Genomic DNA, 22,482 nt, shown 5'->3' with positions numbered 1-22,482 from the left:
TTTAATCTATCCCTAATGCCCCCCAAGTAATCTTTCAAAGACACACCATGCCCTTTTACATGGTAAATCCACTTATGGGCGGTCCAAGAAACTAGAAGGTACAAAATATTATCTCCCAATGAGGGTTTTGGTACATTTGGCCAAGTCTCCCTAGTGCTTAAATGCTTCAAGGTTTAATTTTCAATTTCTAATGTGCACCTAAGATATTTTACATATCTAATTCAACTCTGCACTCTAAATATTGCCTGGGATAGTTATGGATAAAGCTCATCTACACCATACACTATCAACCTGGTGATGTGAACCAGGACCTAGGGTTTGGTTGACTGGAATAATGCCCTAGATCCAAGCTCACTCCAGGATCCTCTTCCCTGAGAATCAGCAGTCTTGAAAACACCTTTGGTGGATGGGTTTTGGGTAGATTCAAGGTATGCAAGGGTTAGGCTAGGGTTAGGGTAGGTTCGTCCAGGGCCAAGGAGTCTAGGATTTTATGTTTAAGGTCTGAAAACCTTGCTGCAATTGCAGTTTCAAAACTGAAGTTAATAGTTTAAGGTTTTGAAATCTAGGGTTTGTAAGGAATTAGGGTCTCTGGGGTTTGGATCAAGCTAGGGTTAAGGTCGAGTGACTATTAGGGTTGGACAAACCTAATTCTAAAAGGGTTTAAGGTTTGGAGGAATGGCTGAAGAGAGTTGGAATTTGAAAATTCTAGGGTTAGGAATTCAAATGATGTATTTGCAGAATTTCCAGGGTTTTACGTGAAGGAAAGGGATGGGATTGGGGTCGAGTGTGAGTAAGGCGATGGATAAGCTAATCCTTAAAGGGTGAAGAAATTGAGGTCACGGTTTAGAAGATACAGGAGATCTAGGGTTGGGAATAATTCTGGTTTTTGTTTTTTCTGGAAAGTCTAAGTTGCCACAGGTTAGAGAAGAAAGGATAATGGGGGAGGGCTGTAACTATAGTTCAGGGTTGGGGGAGGGTTGGGGTTTAACCAGTAGAGAAGGGGGAGGGTCCTAAGGCTGCCGCAGAGGGGTTGGGGGAGGGGCTGGATGTAACCACGATGGAGGGGGAGGGGCTGGGGTTGAAGAACTAGGGTTAGGGGAGGGAGAGGGGGAGGAGGAATGGGGCTGGGATGGGGGCAGGGGGGCTGGTATTGGGAATGGATTATGGCTGCCACACTTTGAAGAAGAATGCAGGAAAAGAGAAACTGCAGAATTTTAATCTCTTGAAGCTGCCGCAAGCTTCCCTTTGGAAACCCACGACTTCTCTTGCCTTCAACACTCAATCAATTTTTTTAATTCAATTCAACTTACTGATTACAAGGTATGTAGGCTTCTTTATAGCCTCTAAAAAAGTAAACATAATAGGACTCAACTATAAAAACAAACTAGGACTCTAACTTGCAACCCAATTATAATTTAACTCCTAATACTTTTAACTCACACAAGGAACCTCAGTACCTTACTCAAGAGAGTTCCAATTTGAATTCTAAGAGTAGATGTAGATTCCTTGCAAGGAGTAAGACAACGGGACTCCATCACAAACTAGGAAAATCCCACTTTACTGAGTAGCCTTAATAACTTTCAGATGAGGACTCAAATTCAAAAATAAAAGTAGACTAAGGTCCCACAAACTCAACGGCCCAATGACAACCTAACTTGGACTCGATGGAAATTTGTCAAGATGACCAAAATACCCCAGGTGGAATTAGGGGCCATAGGGTTTGGGGAAGCAACTCTAGCCTTGTGCTGCCCCTGGAAATGGTTTACACCAAGGGTCCAGAGTCAAAGTAACATCTTGGGCTTGAATTTTTAAAGCCAATGTTTCCTTATGTTTAGAAAGCCTAAAACATGGGTGGATATCATGTTTTAGGACCTATCTTGGCCAGACGGCCAACAAAACCACCACTAGGTCAAGCTGGGGAAAAATACAAGATCCCACCATAAGTTGGTTCTATGACCTGGTGAAACCATTGCGAAAGTGAAAGCTGAAACCAATCAAAACCATTAATTTTAAGTCTTAAGACCATAAGCTATCTCATTTATTTAGCTCAAAAACTATTCCTTCGTATAATCCTTCAAGTCTTCCACTTCATTGCTTTCAAGAATTGCACCACCAGGCGGAACTCCACCAGTGAGCCAACAAGGCAGTTTGCATACTGAATTGCAAGACCACCAGGCAGTTCCAACAAAATCATAGTTGGTAACAATTACTAGGCAACAACTCAAGTTACTCAACAAGGCTAGACTACAGTCATCAGTTCTCTGCCCCTAGCTGAAAAATACAGTGTTCCCAAGGTCAAGCAGCTTCTGTGGTGCCATCAGACCCCATCTCTGTCCATTGATAGCGCTCCAATAAGTCTCAACACTTTCTGGGAAGACTGATTCTTTCAAACTAATTACATTGACGAGCTTTCCTAGAATTTTTTGTGCGCCTAGTGCGAAGGCTTCCGCGCAAGCAAAGTCCTCCGGGCACACCAATGTAAATAATAATATCTTGCAATTGTAATTGTAATATGACATCTGGCACTCTCATTCAACACCAAGAGTAAGCACAGGACATACATTCCACAGAGCAGATGACTTCCCATCAAGACCACCTGGTAGATTCTTCTGGCCTTCATTTAGGATTGTTTTAATAGATAAAAACAATGTTTTCACCATTTAGATTCCCTATGATAATATCAATAACCAGAGAAACAAAGAAAAAATGATTGGGAAGTCAGAGCTACCAGAGAAATATTTTGACAATATCAACACCTGTTTTTTCTTAGAGCGCTTATCCTTCTCAGCAGCTCCACGTTTTGCCCTTAGTTCACTTTCAGCTTGACCAGCTGCCTCTTCCTCACGTATAAGCTCCTCTTGCCTCTTCAAAGCAACAGCTTCTTGGTATGCAACTTCAATATTATTGCTGCAGTACCAAGAACACAAAATCAATTTAGCAACAATACAACAAAGTTTACAAAATTGGAAACCACCAAATCAAGCAGCAAGAATAACTTCAAAGAAAAGGCTAGATAACAGAATACGAAGAAGACAAGTGCGGTTTTGGATTGGCCAAGACAATTCAGGTATTGCATGGCCACATGGGACAGTAAAACAAATGATGATATCAGATTATCGGGAATTTTACATCAAGGATGGGCATAAAATGACCTTTGAAGAAGTGGGAGGAAAGACATGCATGGCTTAAGCACAGTATCAAGTATGACCTCAGGTGGAGCTGATTGGAGGGCAATGATCCATTTAGCCGACCCAAATGGGATAAGACCTGGTTATTGTATTTAACATCAGTCATCCACAAGTGTTCAACTGTCTTCTTGCTGTCAAAGCATTTAACACTCTGATAATAAATTAAAAGGTTTATCCAGACCTACCAGGCTCAATTCTGCAAATGTAGAAGAGATTCAGAATATGAACTAGATCCTTCTTTGCATCAATCATTAACTATGTTAAACCATATCACCTCATCATAGAAAACCTAAAACAGATTCAGCAAAGAATAGAGAATGTAAAACTTGCAGTGTACAATAAGAAGAGAAAAGAATTTGCCTGCAGGGGGTAAAATAGGATTTGGAATCAATTCAGCAATCCCACTTGGTGGATACAAGGGGTTCAGCCGCCTGCCTGAAATTTCTATATCCTATATATGCGTCATGTGGGAAAAAAGAACAGGGTAGAGGGTCAGGATTTAGCCTCTTAGCATCAAAGCGATCAACCCATAACAGCATCTTCTCCCCCCTTTTTATTTTTTATTTTTCTTCTGTCAGTTTAGTCCTAAATTGATAGGAGATCAACTAGGAACCAAAAAACCAAGATCTTCAATGAACAAGCAACTCGAATTGGTGAACTAGGATTTTTAGGTCAAAATTAGGGTTAGGGTTGGATGGTAGGGTTAAGTTAGGCGAAGCAATCATGAAGGTTTTGGGTTTCACAAATAATGGAATAATGACCGAGCATTTTTTTCCGAAAAGAACCCGGACCGGCTTTGGATTCAAAGGTCAAGAAGATGAAGAGGGTTATTCAAACTTGATTTGGGATGCTTTGTGATGTAAATTGTTTCCAGGGGCAGCATAGGCCCTAGAGTTACTTCCCCAAACCCTACAACCCCTATTCCCACCAGGGGCATTTTGGTCGTTTTTGTTAAACATTGTGGAGCCCAAGTTTGGGTGTTATTGGGTCCAATATGTTACTAGAAATCTAGATATACTGGATGAGTCACTATTTTGCAAGTTACTAAAGAATCCTTATTAGTGTTGGATTTCTAAGTTGTGAAGGATTCCCCTAGTTCCAGTATGTTTCTTATAGGGATTACATATCTACTCTTAGATTCCAAATTGGATACTTTTAGAGTGAGATATGATAGAATCCTTGTTAGAGTAAGAGTCTTAATTAGATTTGGATTGTTAGTTTGAAACAAGTTGGTTTCCTAAGTTGAGTCCTAGTGTGTTTTCTTTTTTTGAGGCTATAAAATAAAGCCATCATTCTCTTAATTGGCAATTTGAATTGATTAATAATATATTGATTGAAAACTTGGAGGCAGAGAGTCGTGGGTTTCCTTGGGAAGCCAGCGGCAGCTCTGTAAGTGAATTTCTGCACTTTCTTTAACTTCCAGCAAGCTGTCTTCAAGTCCAGCAGCTCCCTTCTAATCACAAGTACAGCAAACACCAGCCCCTTCCCATTCCTCTCCCCCTTCTTCCCTACTACCCACAAGCTCCCCCATCCCCTCTTCTGTCCCACAGCAGCAGCATACCCCTCCCCTCCAAACCCTAGATTCCCTAACCCTTTCACCCCTCCCTCCCCCTATAGGATTGCACCCTTCACTAGACCATTAGTCCTAATTCTAGTTCCATCACTAGACCTTCCTACATCAGGTTTGTAATTTTCTGCAATTTGTCTTCAACCTCTAGCACCCTAACCCTAATTTTATTAAAAACTCACCTAACCCCAAACCCCTCAATCAAAACCAAAACCTTTTAGGATAACCTTCTCTCATACATTCTCTGCCTCCCCTGACAACCCTAGACAAGCTGCCACCTCAAAAAGCCCCACTCCAACTAGGAAACCTAAGTTTCAAACCCTGAACACAAAAACCCAAATCTGAAATTAAACAGGAGTCACAGTAGCATTAATCACAGTCCAACCAAACCCTAAAATCTATTAAAGTTTTCAACTTCAGTTCTGAAATCTCAGTTACAGCAAGGTTTCAAACTCAAAACCCTTAAGCCTATAAACACTAAGCCTGGCCAAACCTTACTAGACCATTATCTAACCTTCGTAAACCCTAAATCCACCAAGAATCCTTCAACCAAAACACTCACAGCCCTAGAAGACTGCTGGTTATTGAGAGAGAGGATCCTGGAGTGAGATTCTAGGGCCTTATCCAGATTTTGGTTTACATCACTTTGATGGTACATTTGGTAAGTGAATGAGTAGTGGTGTGGGGAAACAAAAACCAAAATGGGAAAGTTGACAACTTTGATCCTAAATTAGTAGCCTGGAGGGCTGGGGATTGATTCAACTTACTGATGTTAAAAGACCATCGACTTCAAATGCTTGACAATTCTTGAATCTGCAGGAAAGTTTCAGCAACTATGAAGAATTCTCAATGCCAACCAGAATTTGACGGAGTGGATGGAGAAGCTAATAGCAATAAGAACTTTATTTATCAGATCATGGACTCAACTGAGTCATTACATATAGAGTTTTTTAGCTGTGCCCACCTTAAAGGGGGGTGAAACTCTGGTCTCCCCCCTTAAGTGGGAAAAATTACTGGTGACACAAAGTTGAAAATTACTAGTTAGCCCCTGTTAGTACTTAACCCTCATTCTATTAAGTAATTCAAATTTTGAAATTAAAATGACCTTAATACCCTTAAGGGGGTTTATGACTAAATTACCCACCCTCCCGTACCAAACCCTTGTGGTGCAGGGATTGTCCCTTCACCCATCTTCTACCTACACCTTGCCGAAACCCCCCCCCCTTTTCTAGAAAACCATCACACCCCCTCCCCCTTGGGCGACCACCACCCCCTTGCCGGAAATCACCCACCTAAAAACCTAAACAGATCGGAACTATTTCTGAAAACAAAACCACCACCCTTGAGTGGAATGAGGATTCCATTTTTCATTTCACTGTTTAACTGGATATGAAGTTGGAGTTTTCTGGACATCAAAAAGTAGATACTCGGCAATATGTAATCATCCTTCTTATTTCTTTGGGGATAGCAGAGAGAGGAAGAACTGAAGAAGAGAAGAAGAAAAAGAAGAAGAGAACCGATTAATTTAACCTGCATATCTAACTTCATTCATTCTTTGAGCAAACCTATCGTTTACAAGATTTTGACTTACTTTCCCCTAAAACACTTAAATAAGAAGAAAGAATGGTGTTTGCAAGAGAACCAGAGAGGCATTTTCGGAATGAATTTGAATTCTATCTAAGAAAAGTAAGGTATAAATACATAAAAATACAAATGCCACTCTTCATAATTTATAGAAGAAAAGAGAGAAAAGGAAATCCAAAGAAACAAAAATGAAATTTGATTTTGAAACAGGTTCAATACTTGCCGTATTGATACCAACAGAAAAGTGTACCAATGCATTTCCTCATGATATAAAACCTAGAGCATCGCTCCCTCACCACTGCCCAGCAGCCATGTTACCCAAACCTAGAATCATTCTGACTTTCTTTGTACTTCAAATTCGATGATTGCTGTGAGACGCAATGACCCATTAAAATCCACACAGAAACTGGAACGAAGCAGCCCAGGAAAAATTACCCAAATGATCGAAATGATCACAATTAGCCTTGTCTTTCTTTCCGATCTGTTTAGGGTTTTGGGTGGGTGATCTCCAGCAAGGGAGGGCGTGGTGGTCGCGGGCAAGGGGGGAATGTGGTGTTTTCCGGCGGTGTTGGGGGATTTCAGGCAAGGAGTAGGTAGAAGGGTGGGTAATTTATTCATAACACAAGGGCGTTAATCTCATTTTAGTTTCAAATTTTAAATTATTTAACAAAATGAGGGTTAAGTAGTAACAATGGTTAATGACTAACGAGTAATTTTAAACTTAGTTGAAAGCGGGTCACCAATAATTTTTCCCACTTACAGGGCGAGACTAGAGTTCCACCCCCACTTAAGGTGGGCACCCGTAAAAAACTCTTACATCTAGATTTATAGCCACAATGATTAACATACTTTCAAACTTAAACTAACAAAATGTAGGACTCAAAACAGCAGTATTACAGTTCATGTGAACAGAAACCCTAGAGTAACTACTTCAAATAATGTCTTAATTAAAAGAGCTCATTAACAAATTAAAAACCCTAACCATGCCCACAATTTGGCGCTGTAGGAGCCTCCCCACACTGGAGGCTGTTTTTAGCCTTTTTGGGCAGCTGAACTACACCCTTCCCAACCCCCCCCAACCCCACAAAAAAAAAATCGAGGGAAAACAACCAACGTAATAGACAGAATGTTTTTGGTGAATTAAAAGTATTGAATAACTAGACCCTTCATTTTACCCAATGTATCTATGTACAACCATGGCACAACATGGATATGGGCATAGAATATCTCTGGTCCTCAAAATCCTGCCCACTCCTTTACTTCTGATCTTTTTGGAAGGATAATGTATTTACCACACACACACACAACTGAACTTGCACTATTTTAGTCCATGCTATTCTGGCCAAACAAATTTAGATTTCTCGGTATCTAAGTATATTTAAGTATCTTTCATGCCTTTAAATAGTGCAACAGCAGAACATGTTATTAAGTAACAAACCAAATAGAAGGGTCCAGACTCATATGATTTCAGTTGTTATAATTTAAGTTTTCCACATTCAAATTGACACTGTATTGGTAACCGTTGTCATTGTTGCAAAAGTTTACGAATGCATCTCATTGACTGACTTTTGTCATTCTTGTACATGGACTTTGAATGCATCTTATGGACCTGTTTGCTTAGAAGGAAACAATACAAAATTGTCATGAGCAATAGTCCAAGTACCCATACCTAGTTTGCAGTACCAAATCAGCACCCAACCAAAACCCATGTACCATATGTCTCAATTTTCCAGTGGTCTTCGTTAACTGTCTTAAACTTATTTAAGCTTAAAAAGACCCCTACACTAGACATGACCAGTAGACTCACCTACATCAAGTTGGCATAATCCAACCTAACTCTAATCATGGTTGAAAATCTTGTGAGATCTCGCCAGATTTTGACCATCTCGACCCTCGTGAGACGAGGGATGGCAAAATGGTGAGAATGTGAGATACAAGATCTTGCCGATATCTCGCCAAGATATTGAGATGCGATGGGCGAATCGAAATATTGAAAAAGTGAGGGAAAACCACTTAATTATCTATTTTATTTTTCAAAATCTAGTATAATAATTTTAAAAATTATAAATAAATAGGGAAAATACGTGGAATGTTTTGAAAATTATAGAAAAATGTGAAATAGCTTTTGATAAGACCCTACCATCTCCCCTGTAACCACCTGCAACTATCCTACAAATGGCGATGATATAATCCTGCAAAACCAGCTCACAGCAGCCCTGCAACTCACTCACTCTCACTCACACAGACACAATAATTGAAATGCATACACAAGAATGTAACAGGAAGCTCTTGGATTAGTTCATTAACAAAATGGCTCAATCAACCTGCAAATACAAGAACTCCCACAACATTGGTATCCCAACTTAATCACCCTATCCTGAGAGTGAACCTCTCCCCTGCGAGCACAGCTAGTCCACATACCCTTACACATTCTACCCCCCTCTCCCTTCCCCCCACCTTCTCAATATAGACTAAAGTAAATCCTAACTAACTCACCCACCTTTCCACATAGGCCAACATGGGAGTGGTTGTACCAAAATAGGATTCAGCTATCTGTCATTATAACTGATCCTGTCCCCCACATGTTTCGGGTGGGTTTGATTCCTTACAACTCTCCAACAGTAAAATAGTGTCTACTTTCTACATGTTTTTTAAGTGCTGCCTACATGGTTTCATAGTCAACTTTGCTACGAACAACCAATTTTATTGTCGGAAAAAATTTTAGATGAAATGATTTTATATTTTAAAAAAAAAAAACACATAGGCAAAGGGAAAAATACTAGACAGGTAAAGCATTGTTTTCGTTGTCCGAAAGAAATCACTTTGATGTTGTTTAGCAACTTATGCAAGCATTTTATGTATGCAACAATGATACTATAGGGGAGGGTGAGGCGATCATCATCACCAAGCGGGAGGGAGTTCCTGTTCCTTGAGGAAGGGGGGCGGGGAGTTCACAGGGACAGCCTGCTACTTCTAAAGGAGACATTGTATAGCAGTACTACACACCGATTGATGGGGATAAGAGAAAGACTCAGTGCACCTTCTGTCACCAAAAGTTTATGGGAGGGGGCATCACTAGACTAAAGCAACACCTAATTGGCATTTCTAAAGCTGTGGGCTAGTGCCACATGGTTTCTGCTAGGGTAGCACGATAGTCAAAGACTTGATGAAGGGAGGGACCAAGAGGAAGGCAGATAAAGAGAGAATCAGGGCTGCACTAGAGTAGGCAGTGAGGCCTTCATATGGAGTTGAAGTCTTAGAGGAGATGACCATCATCATCATCATCATCATCATCATCTCGCTGATGCTAAGGGGTTTGCATCAGGCAATGGCATACAGCAGGGAATCACTGGCACATGAGCAAGAGAAGACCAGAGGTAATGTAGGAGCTGCTGCATCTAGACTATAGGTTGCAACAGCTAGACCATTTGGATCAGGTGGTGTGTTTGCTATATTCAGGAGATCACATAGTCAACTAGCTCAACCATCATCCTAGCCTCAATAGGATCCTATTCTAGAGCAGGATCCAAATGTGTTCACAAAGGAGGGGCCAAAGCAGCCAAAGATCAGAGGCACGTGGAAGAAAATGAAGGAGCGTGTTAAATAAGTGATTGCAAAGTGAATGCTGTTCAACACCATTCCAGCTAGCACCAATAGGGCCCCTATTACCACTCGATGATTGACACCATTGCAAAGACATGTCCAAGTTACGATTGCCCCACCCCTTATGAAATAACGAATGTGTATCTACCACAGCAGAAGACAGAGCTTCATAAGTACATTGCAGGATGAGCCCCTTCGAGGAAAGTTATAGGGTAACCATAATGTGTAATGGATGGACTGGTCTGACAAGAAAGTCCATAATTCAACTTTATAGTTACTCTCAAGGGAGGACAGTCTTCCTGAGATTAGTGGATGCATCCAAAGAAGCCAAGGATCACAAGCATATCCTAAGGCTTCTACAATATGTGGTGGAAGAAGTGGGGGGTAAATAATGTTGTGCAGATTGTCATAGACAATTGTAGCATTTTCAACAAGGCTAGGGAAATGATGACGAGTAGCACCCGATAAAGCCTATTTTGGACACCATGTACTGCCCACTGCATTAATCTCACATTGAAGGACATTAGGAAAATCAAGATTGTGCATAGTGTAGTTGACAAGGCAAGACAGGTCACAAACTTCATCTACAATCGCAGCTACACCCTAAACAGGTTGAGAGAGAAATGAAGTGGCGACCTAGTGCGACCCAGTATCACAAGATATGCCACGAATTACATTGCTTTGAGGAGTATTGAGGGCAAAAAATCTGGGCCGAGATCGATGTTTACATCTAAAGATTGGTTTCAATGGAGAGGGTTTAACACACAGTGATTGGCAAGCACAGGATACCATTTCATCGTATGACTTCTGAAGACAATTAAGGCATGTAGTTAAGCTAATGGACCCAATTATAAAGGTCCTATGTATGGTAGACTCTTCTACAAAGGGGCCCACTATGCCCCATTTGTATGCTGCCATAAAGCAATAAGGGAGGCTATTTATACCATAAATCCAACAGGCAACAGGACATTCCTGGAGACCATTGATGAGCTATGAACTTCACATCTAATGCATCCACTACCACAAACATGGTAAGTAATACTATAATAGTTACTCATGCAATATGTTATCATGATAGTTTAAGCATACCCTATATCTAATTGTGAATTTTAAATTGTGCAACATATTATCTTAACCCGAAGTACCAATACAGCAAAAGACTAGGTTAGATACAAATTGGATTAAAGCGGTCAACAAGGTTGTTGCAAAGTTGCAACCGGATCCTATGCTGCAATCCATTAGTAACACTGAGGTGAGATAGTTAGCATTTAGGAATTTCATTTGAAAGAAGTTACTAATGTCAATAACTCCTAATCATTATTACAAATGATTATAAATCAAGACTTAGGGGTGGATTCGGTTCATTTGGGTCACATGTTGCTGTTCAAGGTCGGCCATGTGATGCTCTTGGTTAGATCAATAACTCCTAACCATTATTACACTTTTGCAATTGATTAGATTAGTTAATAAGTAATAAATTTATCTTTCGTTTACAATGCAGATAAAGGATGGGTGTTATCTGGTAGGAATGCAGAGAACCTAAGGCTGATGGCAATCAAGATCGTATACTAGACTTGCTCCACATCCAACTGCGAAAGGAATTGGAGCACTTCTTCCTTGATCCGGTCAAAGAGGCATAACAGATTGGGTTCCAAACACCTTAATGACTTAAGTCTATGTGCGCTACCTACAACATGAGGTTAAGGATCCACCACACTAGCATAGGCTTAGAGGGCAATTGCCATAGGGATACCATCAACTTGGTCGATGTCTTTCAGGTAGACTCAAATAACGAAGACCTTGTTGTGGATTGGGTGAGGCACAAAGGTGTGCCACTGCTGGATCAACCTGGATGGAGGCCCGACCACGTTATAACTCAGGAGGCCAGGGTTAATGTAGATGAGTTCATGGCTGATGAGGGTTAGGAACATGCTTGGCAGGCAGTAGGTGTTCCTTTCAAGGCATCAGATGGTGGAACTAGATCGTTGATGAGGATTGGTCCATGGACTCGGGTGATGATGGTGGTGATGAGGTTCAGCCTTCTACACTTGGACAAGATCCAAAGGAGACCCAACCTCCTAATCAAGTCTGGATATTGGGGATGATAGTGGAGACTCTGCCGCTACAAGAGCTGAGATTAGCAATGCTGCAGGCACTGTAGTCAGCGACTTCCATAGCATTACCATTTCCAGATTCATCGAGCCCCATCAGATTCACTAGAGAGTCATAGTTTAAACATGCCACCTAGTATACACAACATAGTGGCGTTTCCCTAGAAGGGATTTGACCAAGGATCTGAATCTCGGTTTCGAGGCCGGTTACAACCAAGATATGTTGGTTTCAACTAAAATTTCGGTCAATACTGAACATTTCAACCCAAGTTTCGACAGCAGGTTTTGACCCCATATGATGTGTTTTTCATTTGTTTTCTTACCTCCAAACCATTTAAAGCATAATGAACACAATGGAACTGGTATTTTCTTAAGAAAATCACTGAAAAGTTATCATTCAAGTACACTAACACATGAGAGGTTCTAAGAAATACACGCTTTACGAAATTGAACAAACAGTATTGCATACATGAATTTTTTGACAGAAACTTACATATACAACAAAATACAATAACCAAAAATGAAGTCATAGGCTTCAGTTCCAAGTTTAGTGCCTGGCTAGAACCAGTGGATCCATTCCTTGTCTATTGTAGTAATCTTAAATGAAAGCCGCCCAGGGCATGTTATGCCTAAAGTTATCTACGAACTAATTCACAATGTCTCTATAGGTGCGATCATCAACATAATGTAAATACCCCATCCTAGAAGATGTGTCATAAGGGTAAATACTCTAGTAGACACCCACTCTCAGAACAGGCCTAGCTGGCTCTGAAGGTACTACTAGCTACTGCTACTGGAACTGGTACTGATGATGGAACTTCAAAGATGGAGTTCACGAATAATGCCCCTCCATAGGCTCCATCACCATACAATCCATACCCCTATCCCTATGTAGACTACATATTGCGGCCATCATCATCAGAAGAAGTAGATAACTCCCCTAACTCCACCATACGCTTACCATATCCATAGCCATAAGCCCCATATGATGCAAACCCCACACTCTCTACATGCCATTGTCCTGGGACAGGCAATCAACGAATGATGACTATCCAAATCATCTAGGCTTGTCCAAGCTCATGGATCCAATGGAGCCTGCGAAGCTAGCCATATCCATCCAAGAATTGGTTTAGGATAAATAAGAAGTTGAAATCACAATAAAAAACAGCAAAATGATGGTTTGGGAGTCAAAACTCAAAAGGGAAAAATCTGGCGGAAGCTGTCAAAACCTCTGAAATCTCGCAGGTTTCGACTAGAAGCATGTATTTTCATAAAAGGACCAACCAACCTAGACCGAAACAATGTCTCAACTATCTTGGTTGAAATTTCAACCGGAACAGTCAAAATCTGGTACTTTTCGATCCCACTCAGGTTTCATCTCTTTTTTCAAGAACCAAAATTTGGTCGAAATTCCGGTGGTTCGACTTAAATGTATACTATGGTTTGACTATTCAAAATTTCTCCACTCTATTAGTCAGACCACTATCTGTTTCCCCATAAATGAAGCACGATACATGTTGGGCCTTCGAACCCATGGGTTCTCAACATAATAGGCCACTTTTAAGGGCCAGTACATGGAACATTTTATCGCCGAAATTCGGTGATATCGGTAAGGGGCGAACCGAAAAGGGCCCCAAAACCGATATCTCGCGATATATCAAAAATATCGATTTTTTTTATGCTATTCTTGCAACTTTTAGGTGATTTCTCTAGCGATTCTACACCAGAATATTTAGAATCAATAGACAATCTTACCAATTCTATCCCAATGATTCAAGACAAAAGGTAATGTGCTAAATGTAATTAGGAGGATAATCTACATAGAATAATTTATGGAAATAATTCAAATTAGGAAGACATTTTATATAAGATCTTCAAGATTAATGAGCAATCTTACTAATTATATTCTAGTGATTTAGTCCTCAAAAGTCAACATACCAAATGTGATCAGGGAAGAGTATATACATGAAATAATTTATGGAAACAATTTAAATTATGAAGAGATTTTGTAATAGAATCTTCAGAGTGAACGGATAATCATTCCAATTATGTTCGAATGATTTAGGCCTCAGAAGGTAACATGTTGAATGTGGATAGGCAAGAAAATTTAAATGGAAGAATTTATAAGAAATAATTCAAATTTACTATATATTAGCATCAAATTAGGATAGGCATCAAATTTGTCTTTGAAATGACCGAATAAGCTTCTACTCTTAGTCTATATTTATGTTTTAAGATTAAATTAGTTTATTCTTATGGCCTAAAGATTAAACTGCTTTTGCTGGTTTGCACCAGTGGTTCAATTTAAGTCCTTAGAATGCTCCCTTTACTAGATTAATAGAATCTTCTTAAGTGTTAAATTTTGATTGTTTAGAAGGGTTGGAATATGAATAATTGGTGTCTATTTCGTTCCCTATTCATTTCACATACCTGTTAGGTTAAGAAATGGTTTAACCCTTTCCTTTTTTGTGTAAGAGTCCGTTCAGAATGTATTTCGAGTCCCTCACATAAACTTGTAAGATGGTCCGCTATAAAATACAAATTGATTATGAAATTGGTGTACAAGCTGCTGCTGCTGCAGCCTTCTTCACCAATTGTGACACCTCAGTTTAGTGTGAAACTACAGCAGGAACCAATTGACCCACCTTCTGGTGGTAAGTTCCCAGGAGGTCCGATACCAGCTTCAATTAAGCTGTTTGGAAAGCCCCTTTCAAGTTCTTCGATTCTCCATCAAAATGATCAAGGAACAAGCCGCAGCCATGGATTACCCGCAACCAAGCTGTTAGGTGTCTACTGATAATTCATAACCCCTCATTCTTTTCCCAATCTTCAATAAACCATGAGTTTCTTTCTTCAACATTAAGTTTCTATTTTTGTGATTTTACAATTACTTCCCATCCACTCGTTAGAATCATTCCACATTTAGACCACAGCTTCTCCTCACAGGCCCCACATCCCTATCCAACTATTGAAACCCTAGAATTCTAGCTTCCCAGATTTTGACAAAAATAAACAATTTTCATATCTCACAATCCAACTATCAGTTTTGCCACACATTAAAAACGAATAACCCTCTTTTTAAATAACTTTGTCCCAGACCCAGCCCAGATTTCCCATCCTAAATCATAATTTCACCCGCACATCCTCTTTCCCAAAAACCAGAAATCAAGCCCTAATTTGCTTGAATTTCAAGTTCAGCATTCAAGCCTCTTTTGCAAAGCCCCAAACCTTCAGTTTTAACTTCCCTATCGCTCACACAACTAAATCGAGCAATCAAATCTCACTTCAACTCGACCCTACCCTCAAATAGACCTTAAACTCCATTTAGCGTACCTCAATTTCACTTCCATACAAGATCCTCTGTAGTTAGCCCCTAGTTGACACCCTCAGACCAAGGGCTACATCGGAGCAGCTTTTGGGGCTGAGGCAGTTTATAGATTTGAATTTAGCTAGTATCCTCAAGTCGGAAGATTGCAGCCAAGAAGAAATGTATTTGGGTAGACCAGTTCTATCTAGCCTCCATCAAAATTACTCCATTTGGATGGCTCCAGTGATCTCTAATGCTTCTTGGATTTGGGAAAAAATTATGAAGTTAAGATATCTGGTTTTCAATGCTAAGATATATGACTGTCCATCCATCTAATGGATGACAAAGCAATATAAAGACTGAGTTCCCACAGAGAGGCTAAGGTTTCAGACATTACTAAATATGATTGTTGGCCCCTACCTCATCATCCCCCATATTCTCCTATTTAGAGGCTGCTCTGTTAGGTCTTCCCAAAACGGCATCTGGGTAATTGTGATCATGGAAGAAAATTTGATCGAAATGGTAGAAATTTCGATCGAAATGCCTGCAAAAATCCAACTCGAAACGAAATATAGTAGTAGCCACGAAAAGTATCCATATCGTTTCGTATCGACCAAAATTTCGGTCGATACGAGTCGATATTTCGACCCGATACCATGTCGGGCTGCAACGACACTTGCGCAGCTTATAAAATACCCAAAATTGACCCTGTTTCGCCATTTCGACGCTGTTTCGAGATTTCGAGCCATATCGCCAGAGCTATTTCGACCTCATTTTGCAATTTTTGCTGATTTCTCTTGCTTTCATCCCATTCTACACCTAATTTCTAGAATTCCATTTCCTTCAAACACTTGATTTGCTCCTCCATTTGTGCATTTTCTCAAATCTTGCAAGGTGAGTAACCAACTTCCTCATTTTTTTATTTTGTTTCATTTGTGCCTTAAATCATGTTAGATTGCTTCCAAATTTATATATGTTTACTTTAAAGTGATGATCTATGAATTTGTAGTGTCAAAATTATTTTTTGATTCTTCCTACTATTTTTTTATTTTTCTGTTATTAAAAATTATTTACTAAATTTTGTATATTGTTAAAAATGTTTATGTATAGTACATGTATAAGCTTCAAATGAATGTATGTGAGAGTTGAGACACCATATTGCTGTGATGGTGTTGAATTAATTTTTTTTTTTTCTGTTAATTATGTATTTTTACTGTATTTAATATATATTTAAATAATTAAAATAATATATTTAAATATTAAAAAAATAATTACTTTCTTTTTTAAATTTAAAAATAGGTGAGTATCAGTGGAAGCATGTATGCAATTTTTTGAGCATATTGTCGATATTTTTAAGATAGTTAGTGTGTATTTTACATATTTTAAAATTATTTCTATATTAAAATATACTTATATAGTTATACATACATTTTTTTATATATTTAAAAATAGGAGGTTATTATTAGAAGCATGTATGTCATTTTTGAAGCATATTGTGGAGCTTTTCAAGATACTTAGTGTGTGTTTCTTGTATCACGCAATCTATTTTAAAGATGTCAGACATAGCTTGGGATCATGGGAGGCCACTGACAGCTAATAAGAGGAAAAGCGAGTGTAATTACTGTAAGAAACAAATAGGAGGAGGTGGGGCCACTAGATTGAAGGTGCATCTAGCTGGTGGCGACAGGGATGTAACAGGGTGCCCCAAGGTGCCTGTAGAGGTCAAGAAGGCAATGGCCTCATATATTAGTGATACAAAGCAAAAGAGGAAAGAGAAGAGAACACAGAGGGATGAGTTCGAGGATGCCTGCTTAGATGACCTTCCAGATCCTAAGGGTTATGGTAGGGATGAGCAAGGAGACAGTGACCCTGATCCAAAGGCCGATCAGCTGAAGAGGGCGATGATGATGAGTAGGGAGCAACAGAGGATTGATGACATCAGGAGGCAAAAGAGGGGTCTGGGTTGTGGGTCCTCTAGAGAGCCAGTAGGTATGGGAGGCATAGGTGGCTCCCAAGTCCCTATGAGGAGGTCTCAGAGTGTGAGGCAGGAGGCTCCTATCACACGGGCCCCTACAAGGGGTCGAGCTTCCTCGAGCACATCCTACGATCCGGATCTTGAGATTCTTCGCAATGATCCGGCCCTATTTGCGAGGCCTGAGCATAAACAGAGAAAGTTGAAGCACTTATGGGGAAGTGTGAAGGAGAAAGTGGGGATGGCTTTCTCCAAATGGGCGCATTACCATAGTGTTCCAGCACATACAGCCCAGGGGCCCTACTACAGAGATATGATTGAGCAGATAGGCAGGGCTGGGAGTGGTGTACGGGCCCCACTCCATATGAGAATATATAATGTGTATTTGCCTAAGCATAAAGAGGACATAAATGAGTACATTAAGGGATTAAAGCCCATGTGGAATCATTATGGAGTGACTCTGATGGCTGATGGTTGGACTGGTCCCACTAGACAATCCATCATCAATTTCATGTTGAATTGTGATGGGAGGACAGTGTTCCTCAAGTCAGTTGATGCATCCGGTGAGAAGAAGGATGCAAAATACATTTACAAATTATCGAAGCAAGTGGTGAAGGAGGTTGGAGTGGAAAATGTAGTTCAAATTGTGATCGATAATGGCTCCAACTACAAGAAAGCTGGGTTGAAGATGCAGGAGAACTCCGGGTATCTAAAGTCTAAACATATAGTATTAATTTTCATTAGTAAATACATATATTTACATTACACATATACATGTACACTTTATAACTTTGCATTGATGGCTTGATCCCTTGATGGATGGACAGATATAGGCTCTTTTGGACTCCTTGTGCTGCTCACTGCATTGAATTAATGTTGAAGGAGATTGGAAAGGTCAAGCTTGTGAAGAATACGGTGGACCAAGCTCGACATGTTAGCACCTTCATATATAACAACACCTATGCATTAAGGATGACGAGGGACAAGTGTCAGGGTGATTTAGTGAGGCCAGGCATAACCAGATTTGCTACTAATTGGATAGCACTGCAGAGCTTTGAGAGTAGGAAAACTAGCCTTAGGAGTATGTTTGCATCAAAGGAGTAGTTTAACTGGGAGGGTTCTTCATCAGTGGGAGGAAGGAGAGCTCAGTTGACTATCCTTGATGAGAGTTTCTGGCACAATGTGAGGATAGTGGTGAAGATGCTTGAGCCTGTGGTGAATGTGTTAAGGATGGTAAATCAGCAAAGAAAACCTACTCTAGCGCACATATTTGCTGCAGTAGATAGGATGAAGCAGAAAGTTGCTCAGGTCCACCCACGCGGCAACAAGAAAGTCCTTCAAATCATCAATAGTAGATGGGAGTCTATGTTGCAGCATCCACTGCATAAGGCTGGTGAGTTGTTAAGTTGTTAAGTACTTAAGTCTAGTATTTAATTTAATTTTCATTATGTTATCACACTATTAAGCATTAACCATTCCCTTTTATGACATACTTTTTCTTACACAGCATACTATTTAAATCCCAAGTACCATTACAAGGACAATCTTGGGATGAGGCAAGATTTGATGGATGCTTTCCAAACTGTAGTGGAGAAGTTCAAACCGGAAACAGCTAAACAAGCAATCATCCTTATGGAGGTGAGATAGTGATTTCAATCATTTGATATTCACAATTCGTAGTTTTATACTAAGTCATTAACCCAGTAACTAGTTATTGTTTTTTCTCTTTATATATTAGATAAAGGCTTTTAGGGATGCCACAGGGAGCTTCGGTCGTGCTTTGTGGCCGTATCGGACGGGAAACCGCCCCTGCGGGTAAGTTCATTCATTTATTTAATTATACATTTAATTATTATATTCTATCTTTAATTTAGTTATTTAAGTATTAAAATGACTTGGAGTCTATGTTTGTTGCAGCTGAGTGGTGGTTGCAATTTGGAAGTGGTTCACACAACTTGAGTAGGATTGCAAGCAAAGTGCTCTCCCAAACATGTTCTGCCACTCGTTGTGAGCGAAATTGGAGCACCTTCAGCCTCATTCACTCGAAGAGGCGCAACCGATTGGGTGTGAAGCATCTAGAGGACCTTGTCTACCTACACTATAATATGAGACTGAGAGAGGATCATATTAGACAGGGGATGGATAGAGAGAGCACCAATATCGAGTTGGCCGACATATTTGAGACGGATGATAATGATAACCCAGTAGTTGACTGGATCAGGGATAGTGGAGAAGAATTGCTGGATGAGGATGGAGGTCTTCCCAATAGTCGATTGCCAGAGGAGATGGGGGCTGATGTGGGGGACTTCATGGCCCGGGAGGGGAGGCCACATGCGAGCCCCGCCCGTCCCTTCGTGCCACACCCTAGTGCATCCACCCAGAGTGAGGATTTGATTTTCTGGTCTGACACTGAGGATGAGGTGACTCGGGCCTCCGACGATGACAACGATAGTGGTGATGATGACGGTGATGATGATGATGGAGGGGATGAGGAGGGTGTGGGACCTCGTGATCAAGATTCAGCTGATCCTAGGGACAGACCACCACCACCAGTACGTGAGAGTCAAGGGGGGGAGGACGACCACCGAGATTCACAGGAGAGAGTCAGTTCACCCACGCGATACAGGATTCAGACCATACTGGAGCTGCATCTCGAGGCAAAAATGTTTCCTCTACATATTCGGGGAAGGGGAAGGGGAGACAGCACGGCTGGAGCACAGAGGACACGCCATCATATGGGTCCTACCGGTCATCCGATGCCGAGAGCTTGGTGGGATCTATGAGATCAATGAGCATTGATGATGCTAGAGACTCCACCTCCAGAGGATCCGGATGGCATAGGCCTGCAGAGTCCTCATATGATACTGCTGTGGAGAGTATTGGTTCTACCGAGTCGACTTATGGTTATGGTCCTTATGGACCATATGGTGTCCCTCCTGGCTATCAGATTCAGGGTCAGGCCAGTCAGCCACGACTGGAGCCTTATGGTTATGGAGCGGCCTATGGAGCTTATGGTGTCCCTCCCACCGTCGATTATCGAAGTCAGCCACTGCGACCTTATCGGTATCCTTATCCTTCTCCTGAGAGCCAGGGGCAGGGTGCTCTTTCATTTGTTAAGCAGATCTTCCACACTATTCCACAGCCACAAGGCCCACCACCACCAGTTCCTTTGGAGATTCACAACTTCCCACCATTAGGGAATCTTATGCATGTGGATGAGGCCACATACAGAGGTGCAGTTCTTGACTATGTCCAAAACTATATGGGGCGGGGGCAAACATCATGGGAGTTATATTGTCATTTGTATGGGGTGCAGACGGAAGAGGGAGACCTTGAGGCTTGAATAGAATAGACTTGTAAGTAATAACATTCCAGCTTCTTCTCTGATTCATGTACTATATACTCAATTACTTGGAATGTTGGATGTTACATTTTCAGTAGTTTTATAGTGTTTATTATGCTTGATATAGCTAGTATGCAAAAATCCAAATCAATTTGAGTGCATTTGAGGCTCGAAATAGAGTTTTCAAGAATCAGGAAAAAAGTATCCAGTTTCGGTCGAAATTTCGACCTTTTGTTCATTTCAATCGAAATTTTTACCTTGATTGTGATTGCTTTCTGGTCAGCCACTAACTTTAGCTTCAAATCAGCTTGGGACCTCCCCCGCCCCCACCAACTCCGTGGTGCAGGTTGGTTTGCTGAAGTGCCACATCCTTGGCTAGAACTTCTCTTCTTGGTGGTTGGTTTGCTTAAGTCCTATGGATTGCCAACAGTCTGCTTATGTCCTATGGATTGCCAACCATTGGAGACTCACCTTGATCCTCTGCTTGGAGTCTCACAAATGTTCATGCACCTCAGTACCTCACCAAGAAAAACTCTCACAAAACAAAAGGAATAGCATGTTTCACATTTTTCTAAGATACATTAACTAACACATTCAAAAGCCTTTTGGAATTCCCAATACATGTGCAGGCTTCAAACATAATAACTATTTGGCTAGGAATACCAAAATACTAACGAATACTACAGAGGAAACCCATAACATAGATTAACCTAGGTATGAAAATAAGCTACTAGTAAGCCTAATCCCATATGCCTTCCTTGTAGAGTCTAATGAAATTTTAAGCCCATAAAGTCCCATTACAAAGAAAATACATGGAATTGATGGCCCGATGCATACATAGCGGCAGCACAACCCAAGGCTTATTTCCAATAACATAAGCCCACCATTCTATGACACCTGCAACCCTTCTCTCCCTGCTTCCCAACACAGTCATTACTCATTAAGAGGCATATCCTAGTGCTTCCTTGCAACCTTTGCTGGAAAGTCAGTGAAAAAAACAACCATCTCTTCTTCGATGAACCCCTCTCCTCTATCTAGAATGAACTCCTCAAGTTGGCCCGAAAGGAGAAGAAATTACTTTTTGTGCATGAAAGGATTTCAGTGAATATGATTTTTTGTGGCAACACTCAGTGTGACGTAAACCCCAAATTGAGGGTCGGTCTTACAGGATCAATTAAGTGAATTCAGCAGTCAGTTAGGTTCCCTTCAACCCTGCGCAAATGGTGTAAGAGCTGTTTGATGGATTTAAGGTTTAGGGGAAGAGTAGGCAAGGTTCGGCTAGGGTTTAGGAACTAGGGTTTATGGAAATCCAAAACTCAATTGGGTCACTTTAAAATCAAGAGTCAAGTTCCTAGGGTTTTGGGAATCTAAAAAAATTAGGGTTTTCTAATTCTAGGCTTTCTAGGGGGTGGCTAGGCTCAGGGTTAGGGTGAAAGGTAGGGGAAGGGTAGGGGATGATGAATCCAAAAGGAAATTGGATTCAGGCTGAGGGTTGAGAAATCCAAGTGGTAGGAGGTTAGGGATACTAGGGTTCTTGGGGAAGAAGATAAAGTGCAGAATTTTTGGGTCTTGAGAAGAAATTAGGGATGGGGATGGGGATCGGAAGTTAGGGAAGGGATGGGGGTGATGGTGCCAAAAGGGGCTGGGGTTCGGATGAAGGATTGGGAAACCTAGGGTTAGAAGTTTAGAGGAGAGAATAAGGCTGCAACAAGATACAAAAGGAGGAGAAAAGGAAGGTGAAATAGATAGGATTGGGGGAAGAAAGGGAGTGTTGTTCTAGGGCTGTGATGGGTGATGGGTGATGGGT

At 40.8% G+C, this 22,482-nt stretch overlaps 1 protein-coding gene across 5 annotated transcripts in view; it reads right to left on the bottom strand.

The window, feature by feature from the left end:
* LOC149028342 (TNF receptor-associated factor homolog 1a-like) overlaps positions 1-22,482 on the bottom strand; it is a 49,616-nt gene that overhangs the window by 12,660 nt on the left and 14,474 nt on the right. For all 5 annotated transcript variants that reach the window (XM_089135963.1, XM_089135958.1, XM_089135970.1 and 2 more), the window contains exon 10: positions 2,757-2,907. In XM_089135963.1, the coding sequence (XP_088992089.1) occupies positions 2,757-2,907 (151 nt within the window). The remainder of the gene's footprint in view (positions 1-2,756; positions 2,908-22,482) is intronic.

The sequence above is a fragment of the Hakea prostrata genome, chromosome 1 (genome assembly GCF_041222555.1).
Source record: "Hakea prostrata isolate BN-2017 chromosome 1, UWA_Hpros_2, whole genome shotgun sequence".
Lineage (NCBI taxonomy): Eukaryota > Viridiplantae > Streptophyta > Magnoliopsida > Proteales > Proteaceae > Hakea > Hakea prostrata.
This window is presented reverse-complemented; position numbering and strand designations above follow the sequence as displayed.